General features: G+C 36.1%; 3 protein-coding genes across 3 annotated transcripts in view; 1 reads left to right on the top strand and 2 right to left on the bottom strand.

Moving 5' to 3' along the window:
* Positions 1–16,701, bottom strand: part of DNAH7 (dynein axonemal heavy chain 7) — a 341,486-nt gene that overhangs the window by 160,663 nt on the left and 164,122 nt on the right. Inside the window, 4 exon segments of the mRNA XM_050752319.1 lie at positions 1,252–1,464; positions 7,996–8,123; positions 8,244–8,346; positions 12,765–12,933. Coding sequence (XP_050608276.1) covers positions 1,252–1,464; positions 7,996–8,123; positions 8,244–8,346; positions 12,765–12,933 — 613 coding nt within the window.
* Positions 10,395–11,198, bottom strand: LOC126932969 (anaphase-promoting complex subunit 15-like). The gene has a single exon (XM_050752326.1). It carries the CDS (start codon positions 11,062–11,064, stop codon positions 10,699–10,701), a length of 366 nt encoding a protein of 121 aa, XP_050608283.1. The 5' UTR covers positions 11,065–11,198; the 3' UTR covers positions 10,395–10,698.
* LOC126932970 (60S ribosomal protein L26-like) lies at positions 12,200–12,724 on the top strand. The gene has a single exon (XM_050752327.1). The coding sequence runs from the start codon at positions 12,336–12,338 to the stop codon at positions 12,684–12,686; it is 351 nt and encodes a 116-aa protein (XP_050608284.1). The 5' UTR covers positions 12,200–12,335; the 3' UTR covers positions 12,687–12,724.

The raw sequence follows: 16,701 nt of genomic DNA, 5'->3' as shown, positions 1-16,701 counted from the left end.
ACTTAATTAGCTTCAGCCTTACAAAGTGTGTGATGCCTGGCAGTCAGAGTCAGTCTCTGAGTCTCGAGTTCTCCAATGACGGAGCATGTCCTGTTGATCTGGATTTTGTTTTTGGATCAATCTAACTGTACATAAATTATGAAGTGTCAGAGTCTCTTTTGTTCTTTGAGAGGCTATTATTTTAAAGCAAATGCTTAAATTGTTTCTTGCTATAACAGAAACAAGCTTCAAAATATTCAGGCCAAAACATTCAACAAGTCTATATTAGCTTTGAAAAAGAATGATAGGATGTATTTGCAGGATTCCTTTGCTGCATAACTTTAATAGCTCAATTCCATAGTCAAGATTTCAGTGATGACATACACTAGGACAATGCATTATCCTTCCCACTATCTGACCACAATCTAATCCTGACATGCCAACTTAATACAAATTGTTGCCTCTAGTCCCTTTTATTTACTGCGAAAAACAATGACTTGAAGTTATGTCAGGCTAATGTGAAACAGAATATCACTACTATATATCAGAATTCTTGATAACGTTATTATGGAAGATAAAAATGCATCCTATTGTTCTTAATCACATAGGATATAATTTAAAATCTGTATCTCCTACAAATCATGAATGTGAAAAATTTGAAGCTCCAAGGTCACATTTTGCATTTTGCTATTAACTAAGCCTATCTTGATTTCATAAAGAACTAATGTACAGTTATATTTCATGGTTCTACAATATACTCTCAATGAAAAGTCAACCAAAGCTTAAAGTATTTGGGCTTTCATATATTACAGTTACAATTTAGACTATTTTGAAGGTAAACATCATACTGCAAATCTATTACTGCTAGTCCACAGTTGGCTGCAATTGTGTAATTATAGTAAGTGACAATATTTAGAGTCTTTTGTGGATATTTATTAATTATACTTATTTCATTTAATGCTATATTTGTTTATACATTTATATAGACTGAGAGCATTCAAAACATTTCTCAGGAGTAAGCAATTTTATTCCTTGGTAGTATCTCATTAATGAAACAGAACTCAAATCACTAAGAATTACATGTGTAAGGTTTTACAAATCATTATAAAATTTCTTTTTTCATGTGTACAAGATAATATATTTTTGGTGTAATAATTGATTTTTTTCAATCAATTAATGAAACCAACAAGTTATTGGAACTCTGTGAAGATCCATTAGGCTGGAAATTTACAAATAGGAAATTTACAAGTAAGAAATATTTGTGTTCTCTACCTTCAGATTCCCAGCAGCAGTAAGAACTGACTTCACGGCTCTCATTCCATAGTCGTAGTGATGTTGAGATGACAACTGTTCTGAACACAAGCGATACGTAGCCACAATTTTTACTGACAGTGGCCGAGCAGTGACAAACCCACAGGAGTACAGGACTATTTCAGCAATCATGGCATAATCAGGCACCATCATTGCTACTGTGCGAAACAGAGCCTATGGGTATGTAGAAAAGTTACTTTTAAAAGGATCATCATAAAATAAGCTAGGCCCAGAAAGATGAATACCACATGTTCTCACTAATATGTGGAAGCTAACAAAGTTTGTCTCCTAAAAGTAGAGAGTAAAATAGTGGTAACTAGAGGCTGGGAAAGGTGAGGTGGGGCAATAGGGAGAGGCTGGTTAACAAATGCAAAATTTCAGGTACATAAAAGAAATAAATTCTAGCGTACTATAGCACTGTGGGGTGATTATAGTTAAAAATAATTTATTCTATATTTTTAAATAGCTAAAAGAGAAGAATTTGAATGTTTCCAACACAAAGAAATAAATATTTGAGGTGACAGATACACTATACCCTGATTTGATCATTACACATCATTTACATGCATCAAAATATCACTCTCTACTCAATAAATATACACAATTATTATATGTCAATTAAGAATAATTTTAAAAAGCAAAAATGTGTAAAGAGTTCACAAAATTAAAAAGACCACTGTAAAGATAATCATGCTCTTTATTTCATAATGTTATGACTTTATACCTTTTCTACAATAGCTTTACATTTTAATGTTCATAGTCCATTAATAATAATGTATTGTATTCTTGAAATTTGCTAAGAGAGTAGACCTTAAATGTTAAGATCTACTTAACAGAAAGAAAATAGAAAAAGTATATACATGAGGTGGTGGGTAAGTTGATTGGCTTGATTAGGGGTATTGTTACACAATGTATATGTATAGCAAAACATTGCATTGTATACCTTAAATATGTATGATGTTTATTTGTCAATCATACCTCAATAAAAACATCATTGACCTGGAAGTTTAAAAAGTAAACAAATAAACAGACAAATTCCTGGCTTCTAAAAATATAAAATAAAATAAATTTTAATGTTCAAATCATATAGATAAAAAGCAACTTTAAAAATCAAATTTCTGTTGTGGTTATATAATAAATATATCATTAGCTTTTTGTATCAATTCTCTTTCACCTAAGTGTTCAATTTCAATTTCAAATACATTATATTCTTCATGGGAAGCAACATGTTACGGAACCTCAGACTCTCCCAGGATGTTCAAATTTGGGTTTCTCATCTGGGCTGCTGAGTGTCCCCCTGTTGGGAAAGTGGGCTTCAAGCAAGGCTCTACGGGGATCTACTTAATTGTATAATCTAGGGTTTACCAGATTATGTTAGTGTTAGATAAATGATCCATTTTGAGATATTTTAAACTTTTTTGGATCTGAAGTCACAGTGTCAGTCTTTCAGCAAGCATAATAAAGGAAAGAAAACTGGAAATAAGTAATAGATAATTATTAATAGAGATAAATCAATTTTACAAATTGTAAAGATAACTTTTTCTCATGATATTTAAAATACTGAGATTATATGATGTTATATGATGGTAAGTAAACAGAACCTCAGTATTTAAAATACTGAGCTTATATGATGTTATATGATGGTAAGTAAAAGAATAAATAAGAATTTAGGTGTAGAATATTAGGGTGTATGAGGACTCATTTCAACAGCTTATGTATTAAAACATGACTTGCTTGTACAAAATATGGAAAACAATAATATTCTAAGGGAAAAAGAAGTTATTCTAGTGAATGACAATCGTAGTCAGTTCATAAATACATTCTGGGAATTAGTTGAATTACCAAAAACTCGGTAGAAAGAAAATAAGAACATCTTGCTTAAATGATCTGTTATAACTCTTCTAAGTTGAGAACAATTCGAAAATTTGTATCAAGTAAGATCCTTCTAATGTGTTGTGTTAATTACTAGCTAGAGGCTATAGTGCTGCTATTTTATCAATAAGGTTACCATTAAAGAATGGAAAGAATAAAATGTTTAAAAAATTTGAGCAAATAACTTGAAATAAAAATGCTTAAGCAAGTGTTCGAACCACTACACACATGAGGAAAAAAAGAGCACGAGAATTGCTATACACTTGGTATCTCTTTTAAGGGGTAGGTTCTCAACAACGACTTTTTTAAAGAATAAAAGAGAGAATGACTGAATTAACAAATCAGTCAGCCAGTCAACGGGGTTAGGGTGATAAAGTTTTTCTACAATATCCCAAATTACTACTAGTTTGAGGTCAACATTCAGGACTGTGTGTTATAGGTTTCCCTTTGACCACCCTAGTTACTTCACAAATATCCTATTCACCTCTTAGCACTGTTAGTCATATGGTTGTGGAAAATGGTGAAGCAGACATATTTCTGATTAGCAGAACAAAAAATAAAGTGAAGTAAAGAAGTGTCAAGGGGTATCATGATATTCCATTTATTAGGAGTCCTCTACCAACGATTAAACAATGATACTTAACACAATGAAAAGCATCCTGAATGAAATATTTTTTAAGCCTAAACCAGTGATTCCCAAACAGGTTGTGCAGCACACAGATATACTGTGGTTTGATTCTGGATATACCAGAAATAATCTGTTGGTAATAGCAGTAAGTTTGAAGATAATTTAGTGCTTTGTTAAAAAAATTAAATTGGATTCTAGCTTAACCAGTGACATAGTTTGTTGAGTGTGAAAACAAAGAGGGTACAGATCCAGGTAACATGCCAAGACCTGAGTAAATTCCAGTGCATGTAATCGATGTGAACATAATCTTCATGTTTATCTCAACAAAAACAAATGATCAAGAATAGCTGTTCTACTGCTTCTGCTCTACTGGTGGAAGAAGGAGGGTGGTACATAAGGAAATGTGTATACTTTCTGGAGCATGCTTTCAAAAGACTACATATTGGTACAATAGAAAAAATTCAAGCAATAACTTTTTACCATTTATTTTTAAGAAAATGCAAATCGATTTTAAAAATATTTTGATCTGTTCAGGAACAAGCTTGATTTTAGTTGAATGAAATGGAGGACTTAGGATCTACTTTGTTTTTTTCTCCTCAATACTATTAGTGTTTCATCCTACATATACTCTGAAAAGCTATGTATCACTTCATTGGCTTTGTGACACTAGGAGATCTAGAATGTGTCTATTTTACAGTGGCTTCTAGAAAACTATTCTACACTTGATCTTAGCCAAAAGGCTGAGAAGCGATCTAGCCAACTATTCTAAAATGATCATTGACTACTGATTCTTCAGAATAGTTTAAATCTAAAATATAGCTTCCCTAAAGTGAAGATGTATTTAAGAAACTGCTTTATTATGCAGATTGTCTAAATGTAACAGGATGTCAAAATGGGACTCTTTCCGCATGATATGACACATCAGTTACTACAGTGAGTATGATCTTCTCAACATACAAAATTTACAAAGGAAATGTCTACAACCTCGAACCCTCTCATCTACTGGTAGATGACAAAATATTTGAGAGAGGAAGGAGTTGTGAAAATATTTCTTTTGAAGGGAGCTGTCGTTATGCTCTGAGTTCCCACAACCCTCCTCACTACACCCAAGTTCTGTGAGAGCTTGGTAGATATTCCTGCATTTTGGGAGATATGGACTGGTGCCTGACTCATGTCTGAAAAAGGATAGTGACCTGTGGTAGCAGGATTAATACCCAGGGGTTGTTGGGAAAAGGATTTATGAGTGGTACACAACAAAGAAGGCCCACACTGAAGCTCTGTAAGTCCTGCCCTACATACCTCCCGGCAGAGTGAGAGCTCTCCAACAGTGAAGTTTACATGGAGTCGACCACAGAGATCCAGGCAGAGAGAAGGCAATGACAACTGGAGAAACAGAATCCATCACTCAAGCCTCAGGAATTACAAGTAGACTCCTCCTAATGGAAGAGTCCCTGAAGAACCCACGGACATGCACATTATAGGATTCAGCTATAAACCTCAGCCAAGTCCAGGGACTTCACCCAGAAGGTCAGATCTGAATCGTATATATATTTAGTGTTCACTGCTAGTTTAAAGGATGAGCATTAATTTGTCAGACAGTAAAGTGGCGGCCTAGCGGAGCACTTGAGAGAGAAAACAGCATGTAGAAAGGCAAGGGACCTTCAGAGGCTAGTGAGGCCCAGTGCAACAGACAGAGGCAGGGAAATGGCAGGATAGATGTAACTGAGTCCTCATGCCAAGGCTCTTATAGATTGTACTAAGAAATCTGAACTTTAGTCCACAGACAAAAAGGAGCCCAGAAGTTTTTTAAAGTTGAAGATTATATGATTCGATTTCTTTTGACAGACAACACTGGTAGCACTGTGATGGGGAATTCATTAGAGTGAATTTCAATAGAGAAGAAATTGATGCCAAGTCAACTATTGCAATGAGACACATGGGAGAAGAAAGAAGGCAGGGAGCAGCAAGATGTGGCAAGGGGACCAGGTCGGTGCAGCAGGGATTGTAGGAGTTGTGTGAAATGGAAACCCTGGGCTTGGTGACTGACTGAATCACCAGGTGAAGAAGATGGAGTTGTTGAGAATGATTCTGAAGACTGGTAATGATACTTTCTGGGCCCCATCAGGCTTTTATTATTTTTTAAGGAATATGCAACTCTTTCATTTCAGACTTGTTAGGTATTTGGTATTTCCATATATACTTGAAAACAGATGCACTGTAGAAGCTTGAACCAACAAGGCTGCACAACAGGAGAAGCTATCAGAATTGAGAACAGCTTTTGGCCTCATGTAGAAGGAAAATACATTATCCCCGAGAACTACCAGGTAAGTATGTTAGCACTATTTCAACCTGCACAGTAAATAAAACTGTGGAAAGGTCTGCAGAGGGCATTAACAAATTCAACCAATAATGGCTCCCAGCTTTCTATAACAAGTTACTCAGAGATTTTTGCTTTTCCTACCTTTGCAAATTTATGCATTCAGATTGATCCTACCAAATAAAAGAGCAACATAGTGAACAAATAAAAGAACTGCAACAACAACAACAAAAAGCTTTCCAAAAGAAAATGCCAAATAAAACTTGTAAAATGCTTCTTAGATAGAAGAGGATTTACCGTTTTTCATTTGTTAATCATGCCTTCCTTCACTGAGGCAAAATACTAAAACATAAGACTTAACATATAAAGGGGCATGAAATGGAAATACAAAAACACTTGGCAGCAATTAGTCATATCAAGTCTTTTTGGTGGAAAAGAAAAACTGCTCATTTAGTCTGGGAAGCTGTCAGTCTAAGCAGGTGAAGTGTGGAAGTAATATAGGATATAGTCAGGAGATTTGGTTTTGGATCCACAATTACTATTGCATTATTCTTCAACACTGCTGTCTGTATATGTGCCATACATATGCAATTCATCAGAAAAGGATATAAAATTGTTAACCAAAATATGGGGAAAATATTTTACTAATAATCAAATAAAATGGTGTTTGTTTTTTTTTTAAAAGTCTGGTCAATTCAAGAAAGTGTTTTGTTCTTTTTCATTAAAAAATTAATGCTGGGTGTCAATGAAAATTGAGAATTGATACGGGATGAAAATCACTTCAACCTGTCTTGAAGCACAATTTAGCAACAAATACCTTGGTCCTATGACTCCATCTAAAGAAATATTTCAAAATAGAGAAAAGCCTTTAGTAAAAACTACTCATCGTGATATTATTTATAACACAGGAAAACTGAAAGCAAACTGAATGTCCAAAAGTAAGCTACAGTTTGGTAAATGTATTAATAGTTTGAATTATGCTTATAAAGATGGGAACATGTTCATGTTATAATATTAACATGAAAAAAACCCACCCAGCATACACAATAGTGTGCTTCCAGCATTGTAAAAAGGCATTTAAATTAGGGGGACACAATATATAGTAAGCAGTAGAATGGGTACCCCATTAGTAGTTTTCTATATTTTGTAATTTTTCACAGTTAGCACTATTTTAAAAATAAATATTTTGGGGCCGGGCGCGGTGGCTCAAGCCTGTAATCCCAGCACTTTGGGAGGCCGAGACGGGTGGATCACGAGGTCAGGAGATCGAGACCATCCTGGCTAACACGGTGAAACCCCGTCTCTACTAAAAAAATACAAAAAAATAGCCGGGCGAGGTGGCGGGCGCCTGTAGTCCCAGCTACTCGGGAGGCTGAGGCAGGAGAATGGCGTGAACCCGGGAGGCGGAGCTTGCAGTGAGCTGAGATCCGGCCACTGCACTCCAGCCTGGGCGACAGAGCGAGACTCCGTCTCAAAAAAAAAATAAATAAATAAATAAATAAATAAATATTTTGGGAATTGTTCCTGGTGTGGATATTTACTCTGTAAAGATGCTCAAAGCTTTAAAAATTGCTTTCTAAAACAATTTTCTAAAATATTATAACTAAAACAAAATATTTTACATAAACTCGAGGATAGCATATTCTTTCTTTTCACACACACACACACACTTTTTAAATATTTTATTTATTTTATTATTTTTTTTAAGAGACAAAGTCTCACTATGCCCAGGCTGGTCTGAAACACCTGAGCTCAAGTGAGCCTCCCACCACCTCATCCTCCCAAAGTGCTAGGATGATAGGCGTGAGCCACCACACCCGGCCCTTTTCATACATTAACTTTGTAAATTATAGAGAAGAAACAGATTATATAGTAACTCCTTCCATACCTTCAGGTTATCTGGCAGTTCTGATCGCCCAGCATACCCAGGGTTCATTGTTATAAAGACAGCACACGTGGGGTCAAGTTTTAGTTCAGTTCCTTCAAACATCAGTATATCAGTACCTGCATTAATACCTGTAGGTAATCAGGAATTAAAGGACTTAGTAACACCGCATATAAACATGAGCTGTGCCATTCATTACCTCTCATATTTCTTTTATTTTCACATAATGCAAAGACAAACTAGTCCATTACCTCTTTGGATAGTAAGAATTTGTTGAGCAACCACAGAGAGTACTTCCAAATCAATTCTGTTAAACTCATCAAAGCAAGCCCAGGCTCCACACGATAACAGTCCCTATGAGAAAAGAGTAATGAAAATTTTTGACTTTATCTGATTCAATATTGCATTGAAATGTTGTATTTTCACCTGATCTTTTCTAGGATTTAATATCCTGTCAAGGAAATTGCTTATTTGCCTTTATCTTTAAAGACAGCTGATTTTTTCATTACCAATTCATTATACTGCATGAATAAAAGAGTTTGATCAATTGGAAAATTTTCCAATTAACATTTTTCTCCTTTCTGCATTTTTTTTAGCATTTAGACATACACCTATAATCTCAAAGCCTTTCCTGCTTTTTATTTACAAGTTGATTTTATTTGCTTACTCCACATGGATTTTATAGCATAGGTTATAATAACCATTTAAATAAGATGACTTCTGTTGCGAATGAGACTGCCTTGTGGTTTGAGCACCTTAATAGCCAACTACCATAGTTTAAGGCCCTGGTTTACAGTCCTAACCCACAGCTACCTCACAGATATGTACTATTTTATCATAAGGAAAAACTGGAAAATCAAGCATAAGTAGTTTCATCTGAATTCAGATTTACTTTTAAAAACATCAAACGATTCAACAAATATGTACTGAACATATATTTTATAGATTGTGTGTGTGCGCATGCAAGCACACACGTGCATGTGTTACATCAAGTACATTGTATGTGCCAACCGTGACTCATAGCACTTTGTTTGTATCTTTTATGCAAGGACACTTTTAAGGCTATACCATATGAGATGTTAAATAATTAGCACAAAGCCACACAGATTATAGCAGCTGACCTTGGATTTTTACACATTTCATTCTTCTGAACCACACTGGATTGTACACGACTTCTATGCATGTCAAAGAATAGTACATTCTCATTAGTTGGAGAAGACTCTATAAATGACTTTGACCTCTTATGCATGACAACAAATCACAGAGAATAGAATGCTTTGGAAGTCATATTCAAGCGTTATATAAATTTTGAGAGTCTTGATAATAAAAATCATGCCTTTCTAATATTCTACCCCCATTATCCAGCACAATCCCAACACAAAGAAGCTATTTACAAATACTTACAAATAAGCAAATTTAATATTAATAAGTTTATGACTCTAAATAAAATAATTAAGATAGTCATTACATAGATTCAAAAACTGAGCAATATACACCAACATTTCTTTAGACATTTAAGAATGCAATGGCTATTCAAATTGCATGTAGAATTCTTTAGTTTTGTTATTTTTTCTTTTATATATCTATTTTTATTTGTACAAATTTATGGAGTATGTGTGCAATTTTGTTACATGCATAGATTGCATAGCGACTAAGTCACTATGCAATCTGGTATCCATCACTTGAATAACATACACTGGCATCATACCATTTTGCTTTCCATACCATTTTATGGTATCCATCACCTGTATAACATACACTGCATCTATGAAGTAATCTCTCATCACACACCTCTCCCACCTTCTCATCCTTCAATTTCTATCATTCTACTCTCTACACAGCCATGTGTACAGATTTCTTAGCACCCACTTATGAGTGAGAACATGGGATATTTGACTTTCTGTGCCTGGCTTGTTTCATTTAAGATAATGACTTCTAGTTCCATCCAGGTTGCTGCAAAAGACATGATTTCATTCTTTTTTATGGCTGAATAGTATTTCATTGTATAGATGTAATCCATTTTCTTTATCCATTTCTCCACTGAAGGACACTTAGTTTGATTCCGTATCTTTGCTATTGGGAATAGTGCTCATTTCAGCGAAGTTGTAAATCATTACAAAGAATGAATTAAAATGTTAGTTGGTCATTTAAATGTTTTCTTGATATTTTATTAATTACAATTTTGAGCTTTTAAACGTTCTAATTCTAATTGTTTCAGTATCACAAATGTAGAATAATCAAACTCCAGATCAGTCATATTCTAGCCAGGAACAGTTTACAGCATGAGTTAGGGGTGGTATATTCTATTTTGCTAGTTTTTAAATCTTTTTTAAAGTTAACTTTTTCTGGAGAAAATTTAGAAAAGTAAATATTCTAGAATCTTTATTTAATTTATTTATTTATTTTTGGAAAATCACTCCTTTCTCTTTATTAAAGAAACTTAGAAAGAGACCAGACCTGCCAATCAAGGGGTGAGGTACTGGCCAGGAAGGTGGAGTGGGGCTCAGGCCCTGGGGATTTCAAGTGCAGACCAATGGCCTGGGAGGGGCCAAGGAGACCAGATTCTGGCAGCAGCTAAGGAGGTGCCCAAGGGCACTTTCAGGCACTGGGGCCATCAGCTGGTTCTGTGGGCAGGGGTTGGGGGTTGGGATGCAGGGTAGTTTGGGCTGGCCTGGAATCTCTCTGAGTCCACCCTGCCTTGTCTACCTAGATCATCCACTGGTCCTGATCCTGTTGGTTGCCTTCCACGTCCACCTCATTGACCTCTCCGTCATCAGGCGACTCATTGTAGTCATTCATCTCGTCCATGTCCTGCATGTCCTCATCATCCTCTGAGTCCTCTTCACTATCCTCATCGTCTTCATCATCCTCTTCTTCCTCGTCATCATAGTGCTCTGAGGCTGGCTTGCCAAGAGGAACCAGGTTGTTGTCTTTCTCTGCCATGCTTTGGAGCCAGGCCTGATGCTGCTGTTCCTGCTGCTGCAGCTCTGTCTCTTCCACACAGGGTCGATCCAGATTAAACCACAGTGTCTCAGTCACACGAGGGAAGAGTGAGGGGAACAAAGTGGACATGGCTCCTAGATAGCTGTTTGACCTTGGCTGAGTCACTTAACCTCTCTGGGCCTCAATGTCTTCATCGCGCCGGGAGGCTGCAGCCGGCGGTGACCCGGAAGCGCTTCACTCAGCCTGAGCGGAAGAACCCCTCCAGAATCTTTAAAATGTGCTTTGCATATACATGGACACAAAGAAAAGAACAATGGACACTGGGTCCCATTTGAGGGTGGAGGGTGGGAGGAGGGTGAGGAATGAAAAACTACCTATTGGCTATTATGATGATTATCTGGGTGACAAAATTATCTGCACACCAGATAAACTCTCGCAACACACAATCTGCCCATGTAACAAACCTGCACCTGTACCCCTGGAATCTAAAATAAAAATTGGAAATAAAAATAAAATAAAATGTGCTTTGAAAAATTACAGAAAAATATAAATAAATATATAATTTCCAGTGGATCATTTTGTGTTCAGTTGTGTCACCTAACATTTTAAGGAATGACAGGCTATAGCCACAAGCTGCTGAAATGATCAGATGTTTACAGGTTTATAGGCAGGGACTTGGTATCTCTAATTCCACCTTTTGAAGCTCATGGACTGACAAGAGTAAGACTCTAACTTAGAATTAAAAAAAAGTAATACACTGATTTGATCTTTATAAATTATTAAATTATCACATGTAACCTGAAAATATGTACATCTATAATGCATAAATATAAATTTTTAAAAAGAAAAACAAATAATAAAACTTAAGATTTCAAGTTCACTGAAATGATTGATTAGAATATGTCTATAAAAGTAAATTACTAACTCTAAATAACGTCTCAATAACAAGATCGACAGGTTAAAGATGTCTTTAGAATCCCACAACCTTTACACGATGCAATCGTTCTCAAACTCTTATCTGCTCCAACGTATTTAAGGGACACCACTTACTCCAACCAATAATAATGATTTGTTACAGTAGGGACTGGAGAGGGAAGTAGAGCTTCTCTGCAAATAGGGTTTGGCTATAACCTTACTTCCTTTAAGAATTATTGAGATAGTGCTTCAATTTTTACTTTTACTTAAGTTATAGTAAACCTTTTACTTGTATTCAATTATGTTGCATCATAAATGGCCATCTCTGATCAGTTATCCTGTTGTAAAGAAATGAGGAGTTCCCTTTTGCGGCCATCACCGAAGCGGGAGCGGCCAAAATGAAGTTTAATCCCTTTGTGACTTCCAACTGAAGCAAGAATCGCAAAAGGCATTTCAATGCACCTTCCCACATTCGCAGGAAGATTATGTCTTCCCCTCTTTCCAAAGAGCTGAGACAGAAGTACAATGTGCGATACATGCCCATCCGAAAGGATGATGAAGTTCAGGTTGTACGAGGACACTATAAAGGTCAGCAAATTGGCAAAGTAGTCCAGGTTTACAGGAAGAAGTATGTTATCAACATTGAACGGGTGCAGCGGGAAAAGGCTAATGGCACAACGGTCCACGTAGGCATTCACCCCAGCAAGGTGGTTATCACTAGGCTAAAACTGCATAAAGACCGCAAAAAGATCCTCGAACGGAAAGCCAAATCTCGCCAAGTAGGAAAGGAAAAGGGCAAATACAAGGAAGAAACAATTGAGAAGATGCAGGAATGAAGTAATCTTATATAAAAGCTTTGATTAAAACTTGAAACAAAGAAAAAAAAAAAAAAGAACTGAGGAGTTAATTCAAACCTTAAAGAATTTTCCCAAAGCCAAATAATCCAACCCATCAGAGCAGTTGAAAACAACACATTGTTTGGCTACAGCTTTTGCCAAATCCTTGGTAGTTTCAGTCTTCCCAGTGCCAGCTGGACCCTCAGGTGCTCCTCCAAGGTGCAAATGAAGGGCTCCAAATAAGGTTCTGAAACATATGAAATAGACATTCTTTGTAGAATAATGTGATTTTTTTCCATGCACATGCCAAGAAGAGAAAAAGGTTACATTGAGAACCAAACCTCCAACTTCCTCTTTGATTTCTTCCTTCCCAGTAACCTCTGAAAATCCCTGATAGTTCATAACTTTGTCTGTTATTATATTTTATTTCTGAATAGCTATATATATGCCACATTGAGAACAAATTCACTTTTGAAATTTAATGTTGACTTCTGGCCAATATGAGAATTCAGCTGACCTTGAATCCCCCAATTCTCCAACTATAAGCACATGGAAATATTACAGAAAAGAAAACAAATAATAATTTAAAACACATGGCCAGTTTTGAAAGAATGAAAAGAAAATTACCAATGAAGAAGGAATGCAAAGCTGGAGAATTAGACATTAAAAGATTGTTTCGGGATCGGTATATAAATAAATGCGTATATTTATGCTCAGATAGAAACAGAAAATAAACCGTCAGAAGTGAGCAATGTGGGGAGCTGGCATGGATCCACCTGTATAAATCTAGAAGTCTTGAAAGGCTGCCTTGTCTCTAAATGCAAACTAAAATCACTCCAGCAACTTACCGGAGAGAGACAAACAAGAGTCAATTATGGAAGAGACAAGGAAGCCTACCCTTTATGCAGGGCCTGATGAAAAGCTTGCATCGTTCGTGCAGGGAAAAAGAGGTCCAAGTTTCTACTAGTCATGGGTACATTAATCCAAAATGTTCTGAACCAGAAAAAACTCTAGAGTCCTCCTCAGAGATAAATATGAAACTGCTCCTTATGGACACCTCCACAGGTGACAACATGCAAGCCTGGGGAAACAATCACTATTAAAACGAGCTCACAGTTCAAACAGGAGAGAGAGATCAGAGTTAGGAGACAGACTTGCTGTGGCAAAAGCAGATGGACAAAGAGTGTTATTATATAAATGGCGTCCTACCCTCTATGGTATCCTGGTGGCCTGTTAAATGAGATTTTAAATATAAAGCAACAGACACCAAAAAATTGTGAGAGAAAAACAGAAGCCAATTTTATAAATGAGACAATTTGAAACTCTAGCAATAAAAATATAATTTAAAAACTCAGTGAATAAGTTAAATAGCAGAATAAACATAAAGAAACAGAAAATTATGCACTAAAAATTACTCAAAGAGATACAGAGACTGAATGTAAGCAAAGTTAAGAGAAATAGGAGGAAGAAAATGGGGAAGAAGCAAAATTTAAACAGCAATGGCTGATAATTTTTCAGAATTCAAGAAAAACATGAATGGAAAAAGGCCCAAATAGGATAAATAAAAACTAATCTACATCTAGTAACATTACAGTGAACATCAACAATAAAGAGAAATCTTAAAAACTGTAACAGAGAAAAGAAAATTACCTACAAAAGAATAACGGGGACTTAGCAGCAGTAGCAATGGATGCCAGGAGAAGAACGAGTTTTAAGGGCTGAGGGAACACTGTTCATCTACACTTCTATACCTAGCTAATCTGTCATTTAATAATTGAGCAAAGACACACAAGGAAGCATTTTTAGACAAAGACTGATAGAGCTCATTACTTGCAAAGCCTCCCTGGAACAATTACTAGAAGACATTGCCTAGTAAGGGGAAGAAAATTAAAACAAAAGTAAGGCAAAGCAAGAAGCACTGGTGAGTAAAGAAAATGATAAAACATTTTTGGTAAACCTGTATATTAATAGTAAAAAATATGTAACACTCTATTTAATAGGGTTCTTTCTTGGAATTTTGACTAAAGCCCCAAGCTGAGAACAATAAGTACCAGCTCATCTTATCTTATAGATGGTGAAGTTGGTTTGGAACATTAGCATATAAAAATTAGATAAGAAGACCGTAAGTGAGTGATCAGGAGTGAGGACTTCTTTAGAAAGAATCATTTGTGTGTTGTGTTTTTTACCTCTCTCTGTATGGTGGAAGAAAGAGCAGCACTTTTCCCTCTCCCAAGCTAACTGAGGGGCCTTTGAGACTACTCAGAAAGCTCAACACACCATCCACCCGCTGAATTTTCTAGAGCACAGAAACTGAGTGCTGACTCACAACCAAAAACATTTCAAGCTGAAAAGATGCCTGCAGCTTCTCCTGATGGCAGAATGGGAGAAAAGAAACGAGAGATGTGTTCCCACTGCTGGCAAAACAAACGTGTGTCTATCACCTGGCCAGGTCCAGATCCCAAGAGCCAGATTTGAGTCACACTGAATGGGACCCTATGCAGGAGGCCCATCTGAAACAGGAGAAAATCCCCAAAAGAGGGTCTGCGTGTGGTGAGCCTCAGAGGCTGAAGCAAAAGCCACCTGCGGCCAGCCCGAGAAGGCGTTTTCCAAAAGTGGGAGAATCCAGTCACTTCAGGGGCTTTAAGGAAACTGCACAAACATCCCTTGGAAGATCCGGCACATCTGGGCTTGTGCCATCACCAAGACATCACTAAACAGCCAAGAGATAGTTGTCACACAAGACACTTGTCACATATAAACCTAGTTCTCTGTTTCTGTTTTCTCCCCTTCAACCTCTAATACTGGGCGAAGCAAAAAATAAGCTATTGAGAGATGAAACCAAGGATAGGGATAAAAGTAGCTAAAAACTGACCACATCTATTTTCCAAATTCAGGCTCTCAGCCTGAGTCAGACTTGAGCTGAGGGAGAAGGAAACTTTAAATTGGATGGGAGCTATTATTAATTTTGATATTAGACGTAAGTGGACTTTTATTATTTTAAAAAATGATATTTATAATTAATATTTTAGAGTGACCAGAAAAGCTAGGGAATCTACCCTAGATTTCATTCAGGAATGAGAAATATTTATATAATAGAGCAACTTTAAAAGAACAGTAATAAGAAAGAATAAAATTGCTTTCTGCTTGCATCCTAAAACTGGTTTATTCAATAGACTAGTTAAAATGACTAATTTTCAGGAAAGAAATTTAAAAACAAAGTTTAATTAAGTATTTGACAATAATTTGGAATATAAGAGATAGGAACCTGAAGTTAAAGTAAAGACATTTTATTATTCAGAAAGAGAATAGAGATATTTATTAACTTCAGGCTTTATTAAGCGAAACAGGCATTCGTTAAATGTAAGATAACCTTTAAGAGAATAGAAACAGCACCCTATATCATAGCCCATATCATATCCCATGTTATATCCATATCAAATGAGATAAATTAATAAAGAAAACTCAATCACATTACAGGCGTGCACCACCATGCCCCACTAATTTTTGTATTTTTAGTAGAGACAGGTTTTCACCATGTTGGCCAGGCTAGTCTCAAACCCCTAACCTCAGGTGATCCTAACCTCAGTCTTCCATAGTGCTGGGTTTACAGGTGTAAGCCACCATACCTGGCCAAAACATTGACAATTCTAATCATTCTCTAGGAAACAATATAATTTAAAACTGCTTTTCAGTTTATGGATATTCAATACATTTTATTAAATACCTGCTTTATGCCAGGAAATGAGTTGGTGCTGGGGGGAGAGAGAAAAATAGGACACAATCTTTGTAGTCCATGAAAAGACTACAATAAAGAATATCAGATATATCAAATATATTTTCAATCCGTTATGATGAGTGCTATGACAGAAGAAGATACATGCTGCTTCTGTCTCAGTGATGCTTCTTCTGAAGATACATGCTTCTTCATTCTCAGTGACGAGAATCACTGAGGACAGATTCTTAATGTAGGGAATGTCAGAGAAAAGCTACCCATAAAAGATGATGTTCCAAAGGA

Source organism: Macaca thibetana, chromosome 12 (assembly GCF_024542745.1).
Source record: "Macaca thibetana thibetana isolate TM-01 chromosome 12, ASM2454274v1, whole genome shotgun sequence".
In the NCBI taxonomy this organism is placed as follows: Eukaryota; Metazoa; Chordata; class Mammalia; order Primates; family Cercopithecidae; genus Macaca; species Macaca thibetana.
This window is presented reverse-complemented; position numbering and strand designations above follow the sequence as displayed.